Source organism: Scyliorhinus torazame, chromosome 1 (assembly GCF_047496885.1).
Source record: "Scyliorhinus torazame isolate Kashiwa2021f chromosome 1, sScyTor2.1, whole genome shotgun sequence".
In the NCBI taxonomy this organism is placed as follows: Eukaryota; Metazoa; Chordata; class Chondrichthyes; order Carcharhiniformes; family Scyliorhinidae; genus Scyliorhinus; species Scyliorhinus torazame.
This window is the reverse complement of record NC_092707.1, coordinates 289665639-289679100: the sequence shown is the minus strand read 5'-3', so window position 1 is coordinate 289679100 and position 13462 is coordinate 289665639. Positions and strand designations below refer to the sequence as shown.

The window sequence follows — 13462 nt, the reverse complement described above, 5'->3', positions numbered from 1 at the left end:
TATTGGATAAGCATATGGATGATAATGGCATAGTGTAGGTTAGATGGCTTTTGTTTTTTGACTTCCCATGTCGGTGCAACATCGTGGGCCGAAGGGCTTGTACTGCGCTGTATCATCCTATGTTCTATGAAACCCAGTACATTTCAAAGGACACAAAATCCCAAACAGCCTTTGCAATGCAAATCTTCCATTCAATTTCATACAGAATATATTGCATCAGCCAGTGCTTGACAGTTTTTATTACTCCAGAGCCGGGTGAATTGTTGATCTATCTTTCCCTTTATGCTTGAATGCATCTCCAGTACCCTGCTTTGATGCTAACCACAATGTTTTCAACACATTTGCTATGACCTCACCACATCCAAAGCCAAAAGCAACCAAGTATTTTTTGCTGTGAAAAAGAGGAAGTGAAAAGCATACTATTGATGTGGTGAGGAACTGGGGGGGGGGGGGGGGGGCTGCATAATGGGAGGCAGAGGGGAAGAGGATTTACATTGGGGGGAGGGGCATCATGCTGCTGGACCTCTTATCAGGTCGCCCACTCAAGATGGAGGCACAATACTGGGATTCTGATGGATCTCTCCTCCATGTATAAATTTGCATGGAAACGGAGGGAATTGTACCTGGGCACCACTCCTAGTGCCAGTGGCGACCATTTGCGAGTCTCCTCTGGCAGGAGTACTTGGTCTCTAGAATGGAGAATCCAACCCCTGATGTTGCCAGTGAGCAGCAAGAGGAATCTGCCACAAATACCGACAGGTTGAGAGATCCTTGTAGCTCAGAGCAAACCTCCAATTGCTGCTGATTAAGTGAGTGAGTGTACTTTTACCATATGGCCCAGTTACCAGGGTTACTCACTCTTGCTTTCTCGATTACCAACATCAATATGCAGCAGTCATTTAAAAACTGCTCTTCAAAGAAATTAGTTCACTTCAAGACAGTTGCCCCACATCTTATCTATTCAGGGTTAGCCTAAGTTGGGCTGCATCCTGTAGTAATAATTTCAGTGGACTGGAATCTAGAAGATTTATGCACAAAGCAAGCACGGTATTCCATTGTATCCTGCAGCTTGAATGGAAGTGCAGATGTGAATTACTTGAACTAAAAGCATAAATATATAAAGTAATTTCCATAAAGCTGAGAACAAAACTGAGTTGTACATCAAGGGATAGGCACTGATGACTCCATCAGTCAATGAAGCCATTGCAACCACATTGATGGGTCTTAAAGTATTAACTTAGTATGTGACAAGGTTTATCATTTCACCAGCCATGTGAAGATAATTTGCAGTTTGTATTGTAACTGTTCCTTGTTGCAGGATCAATTCTTCAGGTCTTGCCTTTGAATATCAGCTGTACTTTGGTCAGAATGGAGAGAACATCTACCACACTCTACCGATTCAGATGAATAAGTTGTTGAATAAGTTGTTAAACAAATCGGTGACTCTCCTGAGAAATGGAGAAGTCTATTTGGTTTCAATTTCAGTCCAAGGTAATTTAAATATTTTCTATTTCTATGTTTTAAATGTTGAATGGTTAAAAGGATTCCTCTTGAAATGTTATTATGAAGTAATGCACTAATGTATTGCTTTGCATTGCAAAATCTATTTCTGCTCCAGAGTCAAAAGGGTCAAACTCTGCTATACCAGATAAAGGCCTCAAGTTTGACCCGTGGCCAATATAAATTTAATAGGCACTCTCTAGAGTCTCCTTTAAGTTCCAATTTTTCACCATGGCTTTCTGTTTTAAAATCATTCACTTTTATTTTTATGCCACATTATTTGAAAATGCTGATGTGGCTTTTTAAAGTTGTTTTCAAATTGACACGAACAATACAGCTAATCAGAAGGATTGAGATGGCCAAATGTCAGAGCACTAGGTAATCCTTGTACCAAGACTGGGATTGAGTGGTATGGGGGTACAGCTCACTTCTACTTGGGTTAGTATCACTGACTATGGATATAGCACCTTGTACAATTTATGATCATTGAAAATATTGCTTGGAGAGCATATTCCAATGAAATCCCCCTGATGGGAAGTAGGAAGATGACCGTTTAGAGTAAAAATCATGAACCATTTTTCAGTCCCTTTCAGATGAATCGTGGTGAATATCTGAGACATAGTGGCATAAAAAATAAAACGCATCCTGTCGAAGTGACATTGCAATGTGATTTCTGAAATGTCAGTCATGTTTTTGAATCCACGTGACTCGGAAATTGGATCAACTCCAATAAATACAGCACAACATTGCTTATTGGGAAAATCTAATTGAAGGCTACAGTTAATGAACCCAGCCATGTAAATAAGTTTGTAACATTATCAATAGGAATTCATTGAATGTATTTAAAACTAGTAAGGTTTGCATACTGCTGCCATTTGTAGGTGCAAGAAGAAATTGCTCACTTTGCTTTATATCAGTGTTAATATTTAGACAATGACTAAATAAAACCAAGCAACTTGTCACGGTTCTGTCAGCAGCACCTTCCAAGAGTGGCGCAGTGGTTAGTACTGCTGCTTCACGGAACTGAGGACCCGGGTTCGGTCTGGCCCCAGGTCACTTTGTGTGGAGTTTGCACATTCTCCCCCTGGCTGCGTGGGTCTCATCCCCACAACCCAAAGATATGTAGGGTAGGTGGATTGGCCACGCTAAATTGCCCCTTAATTGGAAAAGAAACACATCACCTTCCAAGCCTCCAGCCTGTCTATCTCGAAGGACGAGGGACATCGCCATCTGCAAGTTCACCTACAAGCCACTTGACATCGCCTGCTGAGAAAATGGTGGAGGCTCCTGCTGCATGTGTGGCCACTCCACTGACTGCTGAGATGCTTACAGGCATTTTGGCGGGGGAACATCAGAAACGGCCTAAGACCCAAACAGAGCAGTGGAAGGACCCTGCCCGCCTGTTCGTGTAGCCTTGGGGGAGGAAACAAATGGACCTGACGGTAAAGGTGCATGGCGCGGTGCTACAGGATGTGGCTGCAGCCCTTTCGAGGCAGAGTTACCAGATCACCTCCCTGGATGTGGAATTGGTATGGGTGGCCGGAGATAACCAGGTGCTAAGGGCCAAGGTGGACAATCTGGAGATTTGTTCAATAAGGCAGAATTTGAGTCGTCGGGCTGCCGGAGGGTTTGGAAGGTCCGAACCCAACAAATATATGTTGCAGCTGTTTGGGAAGATGGTTGCAGAGGTTCAAATGGCATACCTTCCCAAGTTGGATCAGGCCCCACAAGTCATTCAGAACGGGGCCTCTGCTTGGTGAATCACCACGTGCCGTCATCGCGCGTTTTCACAGTTACCAAGAAAAGGAATGATCTGTGGTGGGGGAAGGACCACTAGGACTACAAATGGGAGGGCCACACCGTTAGGCTCCACCAGGATGTGGGAGCGGAGCTGGCCAGAGGTGTTCTACTCTCGATGGCAGCCATGCATTCCCTACTTTAGGGTGTTGGTCACCGCCCACGTGTTTTTTGGGGGGAGGGAGGTGTGTTCTGGTTACGATCTGTTTGCTTTTTGGGGGGTGGGGTTAGGAGGGAGGATAAGTTTGGAATTGTATTTTGCTGTGTTTTGGTTTTACTGGGTAGAATGAGAAATTTTCTCAATAACAATGGCTACTGCAGAAAATACGGAAGCATGGGATTCAGGGAGATTTAGCAGTTTGGATCAGAAATTGGCTAGCTGGAAGAAACAAAGGGTGGTGGTTGATGGGAAATGTTCAGACTGGAGTCCAGTTACTAGTGGTGTACCACAAGGATCTGTTTTGGGGCCACTGCTGTTTGTCATTTTTATAAATGACCTGGAGGAGGGCGTAGAAGGATGGGTGAGTAAATTTGCAGATGACACTAAAGTCGGTGGAGTTGTGGACAGTGTGGAAGGATGTTACAAGTTACAGAAGGACATAGATAAGCTGCAGCGCTGGGCTGAGGGGTGGCAAATGGAGTTTAATGCAGAAAAGTGTGAGGTGGACTTCCGGTGGCGGCGGGTGGGAGGCGGCCATGGGGTGGAGGGCTCCCGTTCAGGAGTGGCATTTTCGGGGCTTTGGGCCCGGTCCCGGGGTCTGTGGGGGTGGGGCAGGGGTGCGGCGGCGGAGTGGGGGCACGGTGAGGGGAGATGTCAAGGGCGAGCAGGGGAACATCCTTGGGGAAGGCGGCTGGGGGTCCATCGGAGAGTGGAGGGGTCGCCGCTGGGTCGCTGGGGAGGGTGGGGGCTGGGGCGCCGGGGGAGGCCGCGTTGCTTGCGGCTGGGGAGGTGGCTGGGGTGGTGGCTGCGGAATTCAGGGGGCGGTTTGCGGGGTGCATGGAGACGGTGGGGGGGGGGGGGGGGTTGGGTGTGCTGGTGGAGGGGGCGATGGCGGGTGCGGGGGGGGGGGCGCTGGGGGAGGTAGAGGCACGGTTGATGCGGCACGGTGGTCAGCTTGCCTCGGTGGGGAGGGGGGTGCGGAGGGTGGTGGACAGTGTCGGGGATCTGCGGGGAGGAGTGGAGGACCTGGAGGGCAGGTCCGGGCGACGGAGTTTGGAGGTTGTGGGGCTGCCCGGGGGAAGTTGGGGACCGGGGCTGACTGAGTGTTTTGCCGCGGTGCTGGCGGGACTGTTGGGGGTGGGGGGTAGGGGGGGGGGATGGATCCCTCCCGGTGTGGACTGGGTCTGGCTCATCGGTCGTGGGGACCTCTGCCGGGGGCGGGTGGGCCGCCGGGGGTTGTGACTCTGTGCTTCCGTGGGTGCAGTGTGCGGGAGGGGGTCCTGGGCTGGGCCAGGCAGGGGCGGGTGGTGCGGAGGGCTGGAGCTGGTGTACGTGTATACCAGGACTTTACGGTGGGGCTGGCGGGGGGGGGCGGTCTGCCTTCGGCCGGGTGGGGAGGGCGCTGTGCATTGGCGGGGTATAGTGCGGCGCTGTGTGTCCGGCGAGGCTGGGTGTGACTTGCAGGCTCAGGGACTTTTGTTTTGGAGTGGCGGAGGGGTTTGTGGGGGTGGGGGGGGGGGGGGGGGGGGGGGGAGACTGTGGCGGAGCTGGGAGGTTGCGGGGTGGCCGTGTGCCGGTGTGACCTTATGACTGTTTTCTTTTTTGTTACGCTGCGTGCGGATGTGTGGGCTGTGGGAGCCAATGTTTCATAGATTATCATAGAATTTACAGTGCAGAAGGAGGCCATTCGGCCCATCGAGTCTGCACCGGCTCTTGGAAAGAGCACCCTACCCAAGGTCAACACCTCCACCCTATCCCCATAACCCAGTAGCCCCACCCAACACTAAGGGCAATTTTGGACACTAAGGGCAATTTATCATGGCCAATCCACCTAACCTGCACATCTTTGGACTGTGGGAGGAAACCGGAGCACCCACGCACACACTGGGAGGATGTGCAGACTCCGCACAGACAGTGACCCAAGCAGGGAATCGAACCTGGGACCCTGGAGCTGTGAAGCAATTGTGCTATCCACAATGTTACCGTGCTGCCCAATGTTGTATGTGTTTGGACGGGGGTGGGGGGGGGGGGGGGTGAGGTGATGGGACTTTTGCTCGGGGTGGGGTCTCTTTGGGGTGTGGGTGAATGTGCGGGGTTTGCGTGCTGGGGGGGGGGGGGCGGGGTTGGGGGGAGGGATTTTGCAGGGGGCGGTGGACGGGGAGAGTTGGAGACTGGGGGGGGGGGGCAGCTCTTGGGTGTCATGTGTGGTGCTCTTTCGGAGGTTGGAGGGTGTTGGGTGTGGGTGTTGGGGGGGGGGGGCAGCTCTTGGGTGTCATGTGTGGTGCACTTTCGGAAGTTGGAGGGCGTTGGGTGGGGTGGGGGGGGGAGGGGGAGTGGACTCTGGGTCAGTGGTGGCCATGGGCGGTCCCGGACTCCTTTTTCTTTTTCTCCTTTGTTTTTTTGTTGGCACTGTGGGAGGGTTTGTTTTGCTGAATGCGTGTATTGGTGGGTGGGCTGTTGTTTAGGGTGGTGGGAGGATGGGATCGTTGGTATTGTTAAGGGGATTGATTTTGTATTTGTTACTGTTTGCTGTTTGTGGGTGGGGAGTAGATTTTGGGGGAGGATGTAAAAATGGAGAATAAAACATTTATATATATTTTTTTTTAAAGTGTGAGGTGATTCATTTTGGAAGGAATAACAGGAAGACAGAGTACTGGGCTAATGGTAAGATTCTTGGCAGTGTGGATGAGCAGAGAGATCTCGGTGTCCATGTACATAGATCCCAGAAAGTTGCCACCCAGGTTGAGAGGGTTGTTAAGAAGGCGTACGGTGTGTTAGCTTTTATTGGTAGAGGGATTGCGTTTCGGAGCCATGAGATCATGTTGCAGCTGTACAAAACTCTGGTGCGGCCGCATTTGGAGTATTGCGTGCAATTCTGGTCGCCGCATTTATAGGAAGGATGTGGAAGCATTGGAAAGGGTGCAGAGGAGATTTACCAGAATGTTGCCTGGTATGGAGGGAAGATCTTATGAGGAAAGGCTGAGGGACTTGAGGCTGTTTTCGTTCGAGAGAAGAAGGTTAAGAGGTGACTTAATTGAGGCATACAAGATGATCAGAGGATTGGATAGGGTGGACAGTGAGAGCCTTTTTCCTCAGATGGTGATGTCTAGCACGAGGGGACATACCTTTAAATTTAGGGGACATAGATATAAGACAGATGTCAGAGGTAGATTCTTTACTCAGAGAGTAGTAAGGGCGTGGAATGCCCTGCCTGCAACAGTAGTGGACTCGCCAACACTAAGGGCATTTAAATGGTCATTGGATAGACATATGGACGATAAGGGAATAGTGTAGATGGCTTTAGAGTGGTTTCACAGGTCGGCGCAACATCGAGAGCCGAAGGGCCTGTACTGCGCTGTAATGTTCTATGTTCAATGTGTAACAAACCCACAAAAAAAATTCATTGGTAAAATAATTTTCTAATGTCACCACTGATCACAGAATCCCGACAGTGCAGAAGGCGGCCATTCGGCCCATCGAGTCTGCACCGACCTTTCGAAAGACCACCCTGTCCTAGGCCCAATACCCCACTCTTTTCCCGCAACCCCACCTTAAGGGACAATTTATAGCATGGCCAATCCACCTAACCTGCACATCTTTGGATTATTGTGGTTTTAGTGTGTATGTTTTGTAAGTATGGGTACAGCATCTCCAAAATTGGCAACTCTGGGACAGAGGCTATGCTGGATTTTGGGCCGAGGTTTGTTTGGGCCATGGATGGTTTGGGTCAAGTCTGGTTGGTTGGGGTCAAGTGTTGGTCAGAGTGTGGGAATAGACTGGTGCACAAGCAGTGATAACTAGTCAGGTGCCAAACCGCAGCATGTGGTGCCCAGCTGAATTGTCCCAGTAAGTTATTTTACTGTATTAAAATTGATGCATGGTGCATTCTAAAAATGTCGAGTTTTTGGATGACTCCAGTTTTTGCTGGATTTGAGACATTATATGTGTGGGTGGCAGCCTTGCATCTCGTGATGATGGTTTACACAGTGGTGGTCATCTATGTATTAAGCATTGTCTGATGTGGTTCAGGAGCCCCCACTCTTAATGGGGGGGGGTTCTACTGCATTTGCTGCAGAGCAAGACAATGGGCTTTGCAAGCGCACAATTCGCTGGTTTCTATTTTCTCTGAGCCTCTCAGTCAACAGAGCTTTGTTTCTGCTCATCTCGTGCCCTCCCAGTCAGCCTCCAGCGGTCACAGCCATCAGCAACTGTCTCCAGGGACCTGGGTTCGATTCTGACTTTGGGTAACTGTCTGTGTTTGCACTTTCTCGCCGTGTCGGTGTGGGTTTCCTCCGGGTGCTCTGGTTTCCTCCCAAAGTCCAAAGATGTGCAGGTTAGGTGGATTGGCCACGCTGAATTGCCCCTTTGGGTGGGAGATTGGGCCTAGGTAAGTTGTTCTTTCGAAGTGTCGGTGCAGATTCGATGGGTCAAATAGCCTCTGTCTGCACTGTAGGGATTCTGATTGTAGATTTTTCAGTTCAGAAACCACTGGGATTCAGGGTAGCTGTGGATCAGCCAGGATCTGCAGTCTGCAGCAACATGGCCAAATATTTAATGATGTCTAGATCTTCCTTGGTGACTGTTCTCCCTGGAGTTCAACTCATCTTTCCAACTGTTCCAGTCAATGATGACATTCCCTGCCTTTGTTTTCAATGGGGCTGTTCTATTTGCTGATGGACATGTTGCCTTTTTGATCCCTTCATTCATTCCCTGCGTTGAGAGCATCTGGAATGTTTGGCAGAAATGTAACCAGTAGGCATTGGACCGAGCAGTATGTTGGACCTTACTTTGAGCAGCTCCTAGTGTATTCGCTTTATCTCTCTTGTAATTAATGTGACGCAAGTGGCTTCAATGACTATCACAGTGATATTGGCATCATTGGTGGGACCTCTGTTTAAATTCCAAGAGAACGCTTTTTAATCAATGTTAAAATTAGCTTTTTTTGCAGGGGGTGGGGGTGTTTAAACATGGTGACATACTCCTGCCTCTCTCTGCCACTGTTATCTCCACATTGTTTGCAGATCCTCAGTATTTTTACTCTTGCAGATGTTGACGAATGTAAATCTGAAATTGGAGCATGTGGCAAGGAAGCAAAATGTCTAAATACTATTGGCTCATATTTCTGCCAGTGTGAAAATGGACTTGAGAATCGTTCAATGACAAACAGTCAAGTATGTATTGATCCAGTGGAATTGGGTAAGTATATACTATTGATTCTGTTCTCTGATTTAAAATACATCTTGCCATTGTGCTTAAATAACAATGCTGTAAAAATGCAAATCTTTTTTGGATGTTTTGCACAAATTAATAAGTGCAGGTGGCACATAATGGATTGTGGTTGGAATATCAACGAGCATCTCGAGAAAATAAAATATTTAACTTTGAAACTTAGTTTGAGGCTAGTAATGGCACAATCCACTCGATCCAAGCGATCCCTTTCCTTCATTTGCCTAGCTCAGGAAAGAATTCACAGGAGCAAGATTGTGCCTAATATAATAATTATTAGTGTCACAAGTAGGCTTACATTAACACTGCAATGAAGTTACTGTGAAAACCCCCTAGTCGCCACACTCCGGCGCCTGTTCAGGTACACACCGGGAGAATTCAGAATGTCCAATTCACCTAACAAGCGCCTCTTTCGGGACTTGTGGGAGGAAACCAGAGCACCCGGAGGCAACCCACGCAGACACAGGCAGAAGGTGCAGACTCCGCACAGAGTGACCCAAGCCGGGTCCCTAGCGCTGTGAAGCAACAGTGATAACCACTGTGCTACCGTGCCACCCACATGCAGAGTTCCAGATTCACTCTTTGAAATTTTATGAAAACTACCTGTTCAGCACTCAAAACAATGGATTTTTAATTTTTTTAAAACATGTTTTATGAAGTGCTCCTGAGATTTCAGTTAGGTCACTAAGCCACCTTGAGAGATTCAAACTGTCACCTTAATTAGAATTGTGTGTGGCTGTGCCTGAAGTAGTTTGAATTTCTGTGGTTCTACCTTTGCTGATTCCAATGCCCAGGACCATCTGGTCTTGCCTGCAATACCTGCACCCTTACTCTCTGGCAACTCATCCCAATTCGATTGGTAAACCTTATCTGCTTATTTTTCTCCAATAATTGGGGGAAAGAATAAACTGAAGAGAGACCCATGAGGACATTTACAATTTAGAAAGTTTACAGAAAAGGAACACAATGGTTTCAAACTGTTAAATAGTAGAAAATATTACAAATGATCTTTGGCTTTAATGTAGAGAATACTGGAATTCTGATAGCTAGGCCCCTTTTGGATACATCACGCTCAATAGCTCTAAATATTCATCAACAAAAAGTAACTCCTGTTTGGTCACGGACCTATCCTCTTAGATAAGAAAAATTGTTTCTCTTTAAATTTTAAGTATCTTACTCTATAGTAACATTAAACAATGCAGAATCAAACTGTTTTGGGATGAAGAAACAGTGGATTTAGAGAGGGATCTATATTTTTCTCCTTTCAGATTCTGGCTTTTGGTCTTCATTTGGCTTACAGGAAATCCTGATTGGTTCTGCTATATGTGCTTTCCTGCTCACAGCAATAATATTGACTCTTTGCTTTGTGCTGTTTAAAAGATCACATAAAAAGTACTTCAGAACTTGTGACTCAAATTCAGGTGGCTTCGGTGGCTTCTCTGTAAGAACTCTATCATCATCGTCAGAAGAAGAATCCGAAAGTGAGGAATTGCTGTTCATTAAACCTCGCAAGAGTTCCAGCTATGTATCATTCACAAAATTTCAACCAATACCTGAAGAACCAAATGAACGAGAAATTCATTCTGAGGAGATGAATAGATTTCCTGCAGTGAAAATCCGGCCTGCTGTAGAAACGATTCATTTATAAAAGGCCAGAGTCCAATTTGGAAAGAATAATTGGCCCATGATGCTGCATCGCTATTTATTTTTTAGTTGATGAATTGGTTTTGTTACACTCTTCCCAATAATTCTGCAGAATGGCATTAATTGAAAATGTAGATAAAAATAAAAATGTTTGAGACATCATGTTTGAACGCTATCCAAGATAAATCATGTTGTGCTTTTTAAAAAAATATATATATTTTATTGACATTTTTTTCCAAACAACAATTTTTCCCTCTTACAAAGCAAACGAAACAATAACAAAACAGAGATTTTTAACGATACACAAGTAACAACCCCATTATCTATTGACCTAAACTAAACTAAAGCCCCCCCCCCCACCTCCCCCTGGGTTGCTGCTGCTGGTCATCTGTCTTCCCTCTAACGTTCCCCTAGGTAGTCGAGAAATGGCTGCCACCGCCTGGTGAACCCTTGAGCCGATCCTCTCGGGGCAAACTTTATCTGCTCCAGTTTAATGAACCCCGCCATATCATTTACCCAGGCTTCCAGTCCGGGGGGTTTCGCCTCCTTCCACATGAGTAGGATCCTGCGCCGGGCTACTAGGGACGCAAAGGCCACGACATCGGCCTCTTTCGCCTCCTGCACTCCCGGCTCTTCCGCAACTCCAAATAGAGCTAACCCCCAGCCTGGTTTGACCCGGGCCTTCACTACCTGCGAAATCACTCCCGTCACTCCCTTCCAATACCCTTCCAGTGCTGGGCACACCCAAAACATATGTGCGTGGTTTGCCGGGCTCCCGCCACACCTCCCACATTTGTCCTCCACTCCAAAGAACCTGCTCAATCTTGCCCCCGTTATGTGTGCTCTATGTAGCACCTTAAATTGAATCAGGCTAAGCCTGGCGCATGAGGAGGAATTTACCCTGCTTAGGGCATCAGCCCACATACCCTCCTCTATCTCCTCCCCTAATTCTTCTTCCCACTTTTTAGTTCACCCACCGACTCCTCCCCCTCTTCCCTCATCTCTCTATAAATCTCTGACACCTTGCCCTCTCCGACCCACACCCCTGAAAGCACCCTGTCCTGTATCCCCTGTGTCGGGAGCAACGGAAATTCCCTCACCTGTTGTCTAGTAAACGCCCTCACCTGCATATATCGCAAAAAATTTCCCCGGGGCAACTTATACTTTTCCTCCAATGCTCCCAAGCTCGCAAAAGTCCCATCTATAAATGAATCTCCCACCTTCCTAATTCCCAACTGGTACCAGCTCTGAAATCCTCCATCCATTCTTCCTGGGGCGAACCTATGGTTGTTCCTGATAGGGGACCCCACCAGGGCTCCCCATACCCCTCTCTGTCACCTCCACTGTCCCCAGATATTCAATGTTGCCGCCACCACCGGGTTCGTGGTAAACTTTTTAGGTGAGATCGGTAGCGGCGCCGTCACCAGCGCCTCTAAACTCGTCCCTTTACAGGACTTTCTCTCCAGTCTTTTCCACGCCGCTCCCTCACCCTCCATCATCCATCTACGTATCATTGCCACATTGGCGGCCCAATAGTAATCACCCAAGTTTGGTAGTGCCAGTCCTCCTCTGTCCCTACTACGCTGAAGGAACCCCCTCCTTACTCTCGGAACTTTCCCTGCCCACACGAAGCTCGTGATGCTCCTATCTATTTTATTAAAAAAGGTTGTGGTGATTAGTATAGGGAGACATTGAAATACAAATAAGAACCTCGGGAGGACCATCATCTTAATTGCTTGCACCCTGCCCGCCAGCGATAGAGGCTGCATGTCCCACCTCTTGAAGTCCTCCTCCATTTGTTCTACCAGCCGTGTCAGATTAAGTCTGTGCAAGGTTCCCCAGCTCCTAGCGATCTGAATCCCCAGGTATCGGAAGTTTCTTTCCACTTTCCTTAGCGGTAAGCCTTCTATCTCTCTACTCTGGTCCCCTGGATGTATCACAAATAATTCACTCTTCCCCATGTTTAGCCTATACCCCGAGAATTCCCCGAACCCCCTCAAAATTTGCATAACCTCTATCATCCCCCCGCTGGGTCCGACATGTATAACAATAGGTCATCTGCGTATAACGAGACTCGGTGCTCTTCTCCCCCTCTAATCACCCCTCTCCATTCCCTGGAGTCTCTCAACGCCATGGCCAGAGGTTCAATTGCTAACGCGAACAACAATGGAGACAGCGGGCATCCCTGTCTTGTTCCCCTATATAATCGGAAATACTCCGATCTATGTCGACCTGTAACTACGCTTGCCATTGGAGCCCCATAAAGAAGTCTAACCCAGCTAATAAACCCATTCCCAAACCCAAACCTCCTTAACACTTCCCATAAATACTCCCACTCCACCCTATCAAATGCCTTCTCTGCATCCATTGCCGCCACTATCTCTGCCTCCCCCTCCACTGGGGGCATCATTATCACCCCTAATAGTCGTCGCACGTTAACATTCAGTTGTCTCCCTTTTACGAACTCTGTCTGGTCTTCGTGCACCACCCCCGGGACACAGTCCTCTATCCTCGATGCCAGTACCTTTGTCAGCAATTTGGCGTCCACGTTCAATAGTGAAATAGGTCTATAGGACCCGCACTGCGACGGATCTTTGTCCCTCTTCAAAATTAGCGATATCGTCAGGGGTAGAGTCCCCCCTTCCCTGGCCTCATTGAACGTCCTCGCCATCAACGGGGCCAACAAGTCCACATATTTTCTGTAATATTCCACTGGGAACCCGTCTGGCCCCGGGGCCTTCCCTGCTTGCATGCTTCCCAGACCCTTAATAACCTCGTCCACCTCAATCGGCGCCCCCAGGCCTGCCACCTCCTGCTCCTCCACTTTCGGGAACCTCAATTGGTCCAGGAACTGCCGCATCCCCTCCTCTCCCTCTGGGGGTTGAGACCTATACAGTTCCTCATAGAAGGTCTTGAACACCTCATTTATCTTTCCTGCCCTTCGCATAGTGTCTCCCCTTTCGTCTCTAATTCCTCCTATCTCCCTCGCTGCTGCCCTCTTTCGCAATTGATGCGCCAACAGGCGACTAGCCTTTTCCCCATATTCATACCTCCTCCCCTGTGCCTTCCTCCACAGTACCTCCGCCTTTCTGGTGGTCAGAAGGTCAAACTCCGTCTGGAGTCGTCTCCTCTCCC

The 13462-nt window shown here is 48.3% G+C and overlaps 1 protein-coding gene across 1 annotated transcript; it reads left to right on the top strand.

The window, feature by feature from the left end:
- The first annotated feature begins 694 nt into the window (after window positions 1-694).
- On the top strand, window positions 695-10440 carry LOC140420976 (uncharacterized). The gene is made up of 4 exons (XM_072505238.1): window positions 695-759; window positions 1319-1491; window positions 8504-8653; window positions 9952-10440. Exons 1-4 carry the CDS (start codon window positions 695-697, stop codon window positions 10329-10331), a joined length of 768 nt encoding a protein of 255 aa, XP_072361339.1. The 3' UTR covers window positions 10332-10440.
- Window positions 10441-13462: the final 3022 nt, after the last annotated feature.

Bases quoted from the DNA above. Each gene is read 5' to 3' on its own strand.
- LOC140420976 (XM_072505238.1), top strand. From the start codon at position 695: ATGGAGAATCCAACCCCTGATGTTGCCAGTGAGCAGCAAGAGGAATCT. The intron at 1,492-8,503 runs GTAATTTAAATA...TTACTCTTGCAG, and splicing joins GGTTTCAATTTCAGTCCAAG to ATGTTGACGAATGTAAATCT. The intron at 8,654-9,951 runs GTAAGTATATAC...TTCTCCTTTCAG, and splicing joins TATTGATCCAGTGGAATTGG to ATTCTGGCTTTTGGTCTTCA.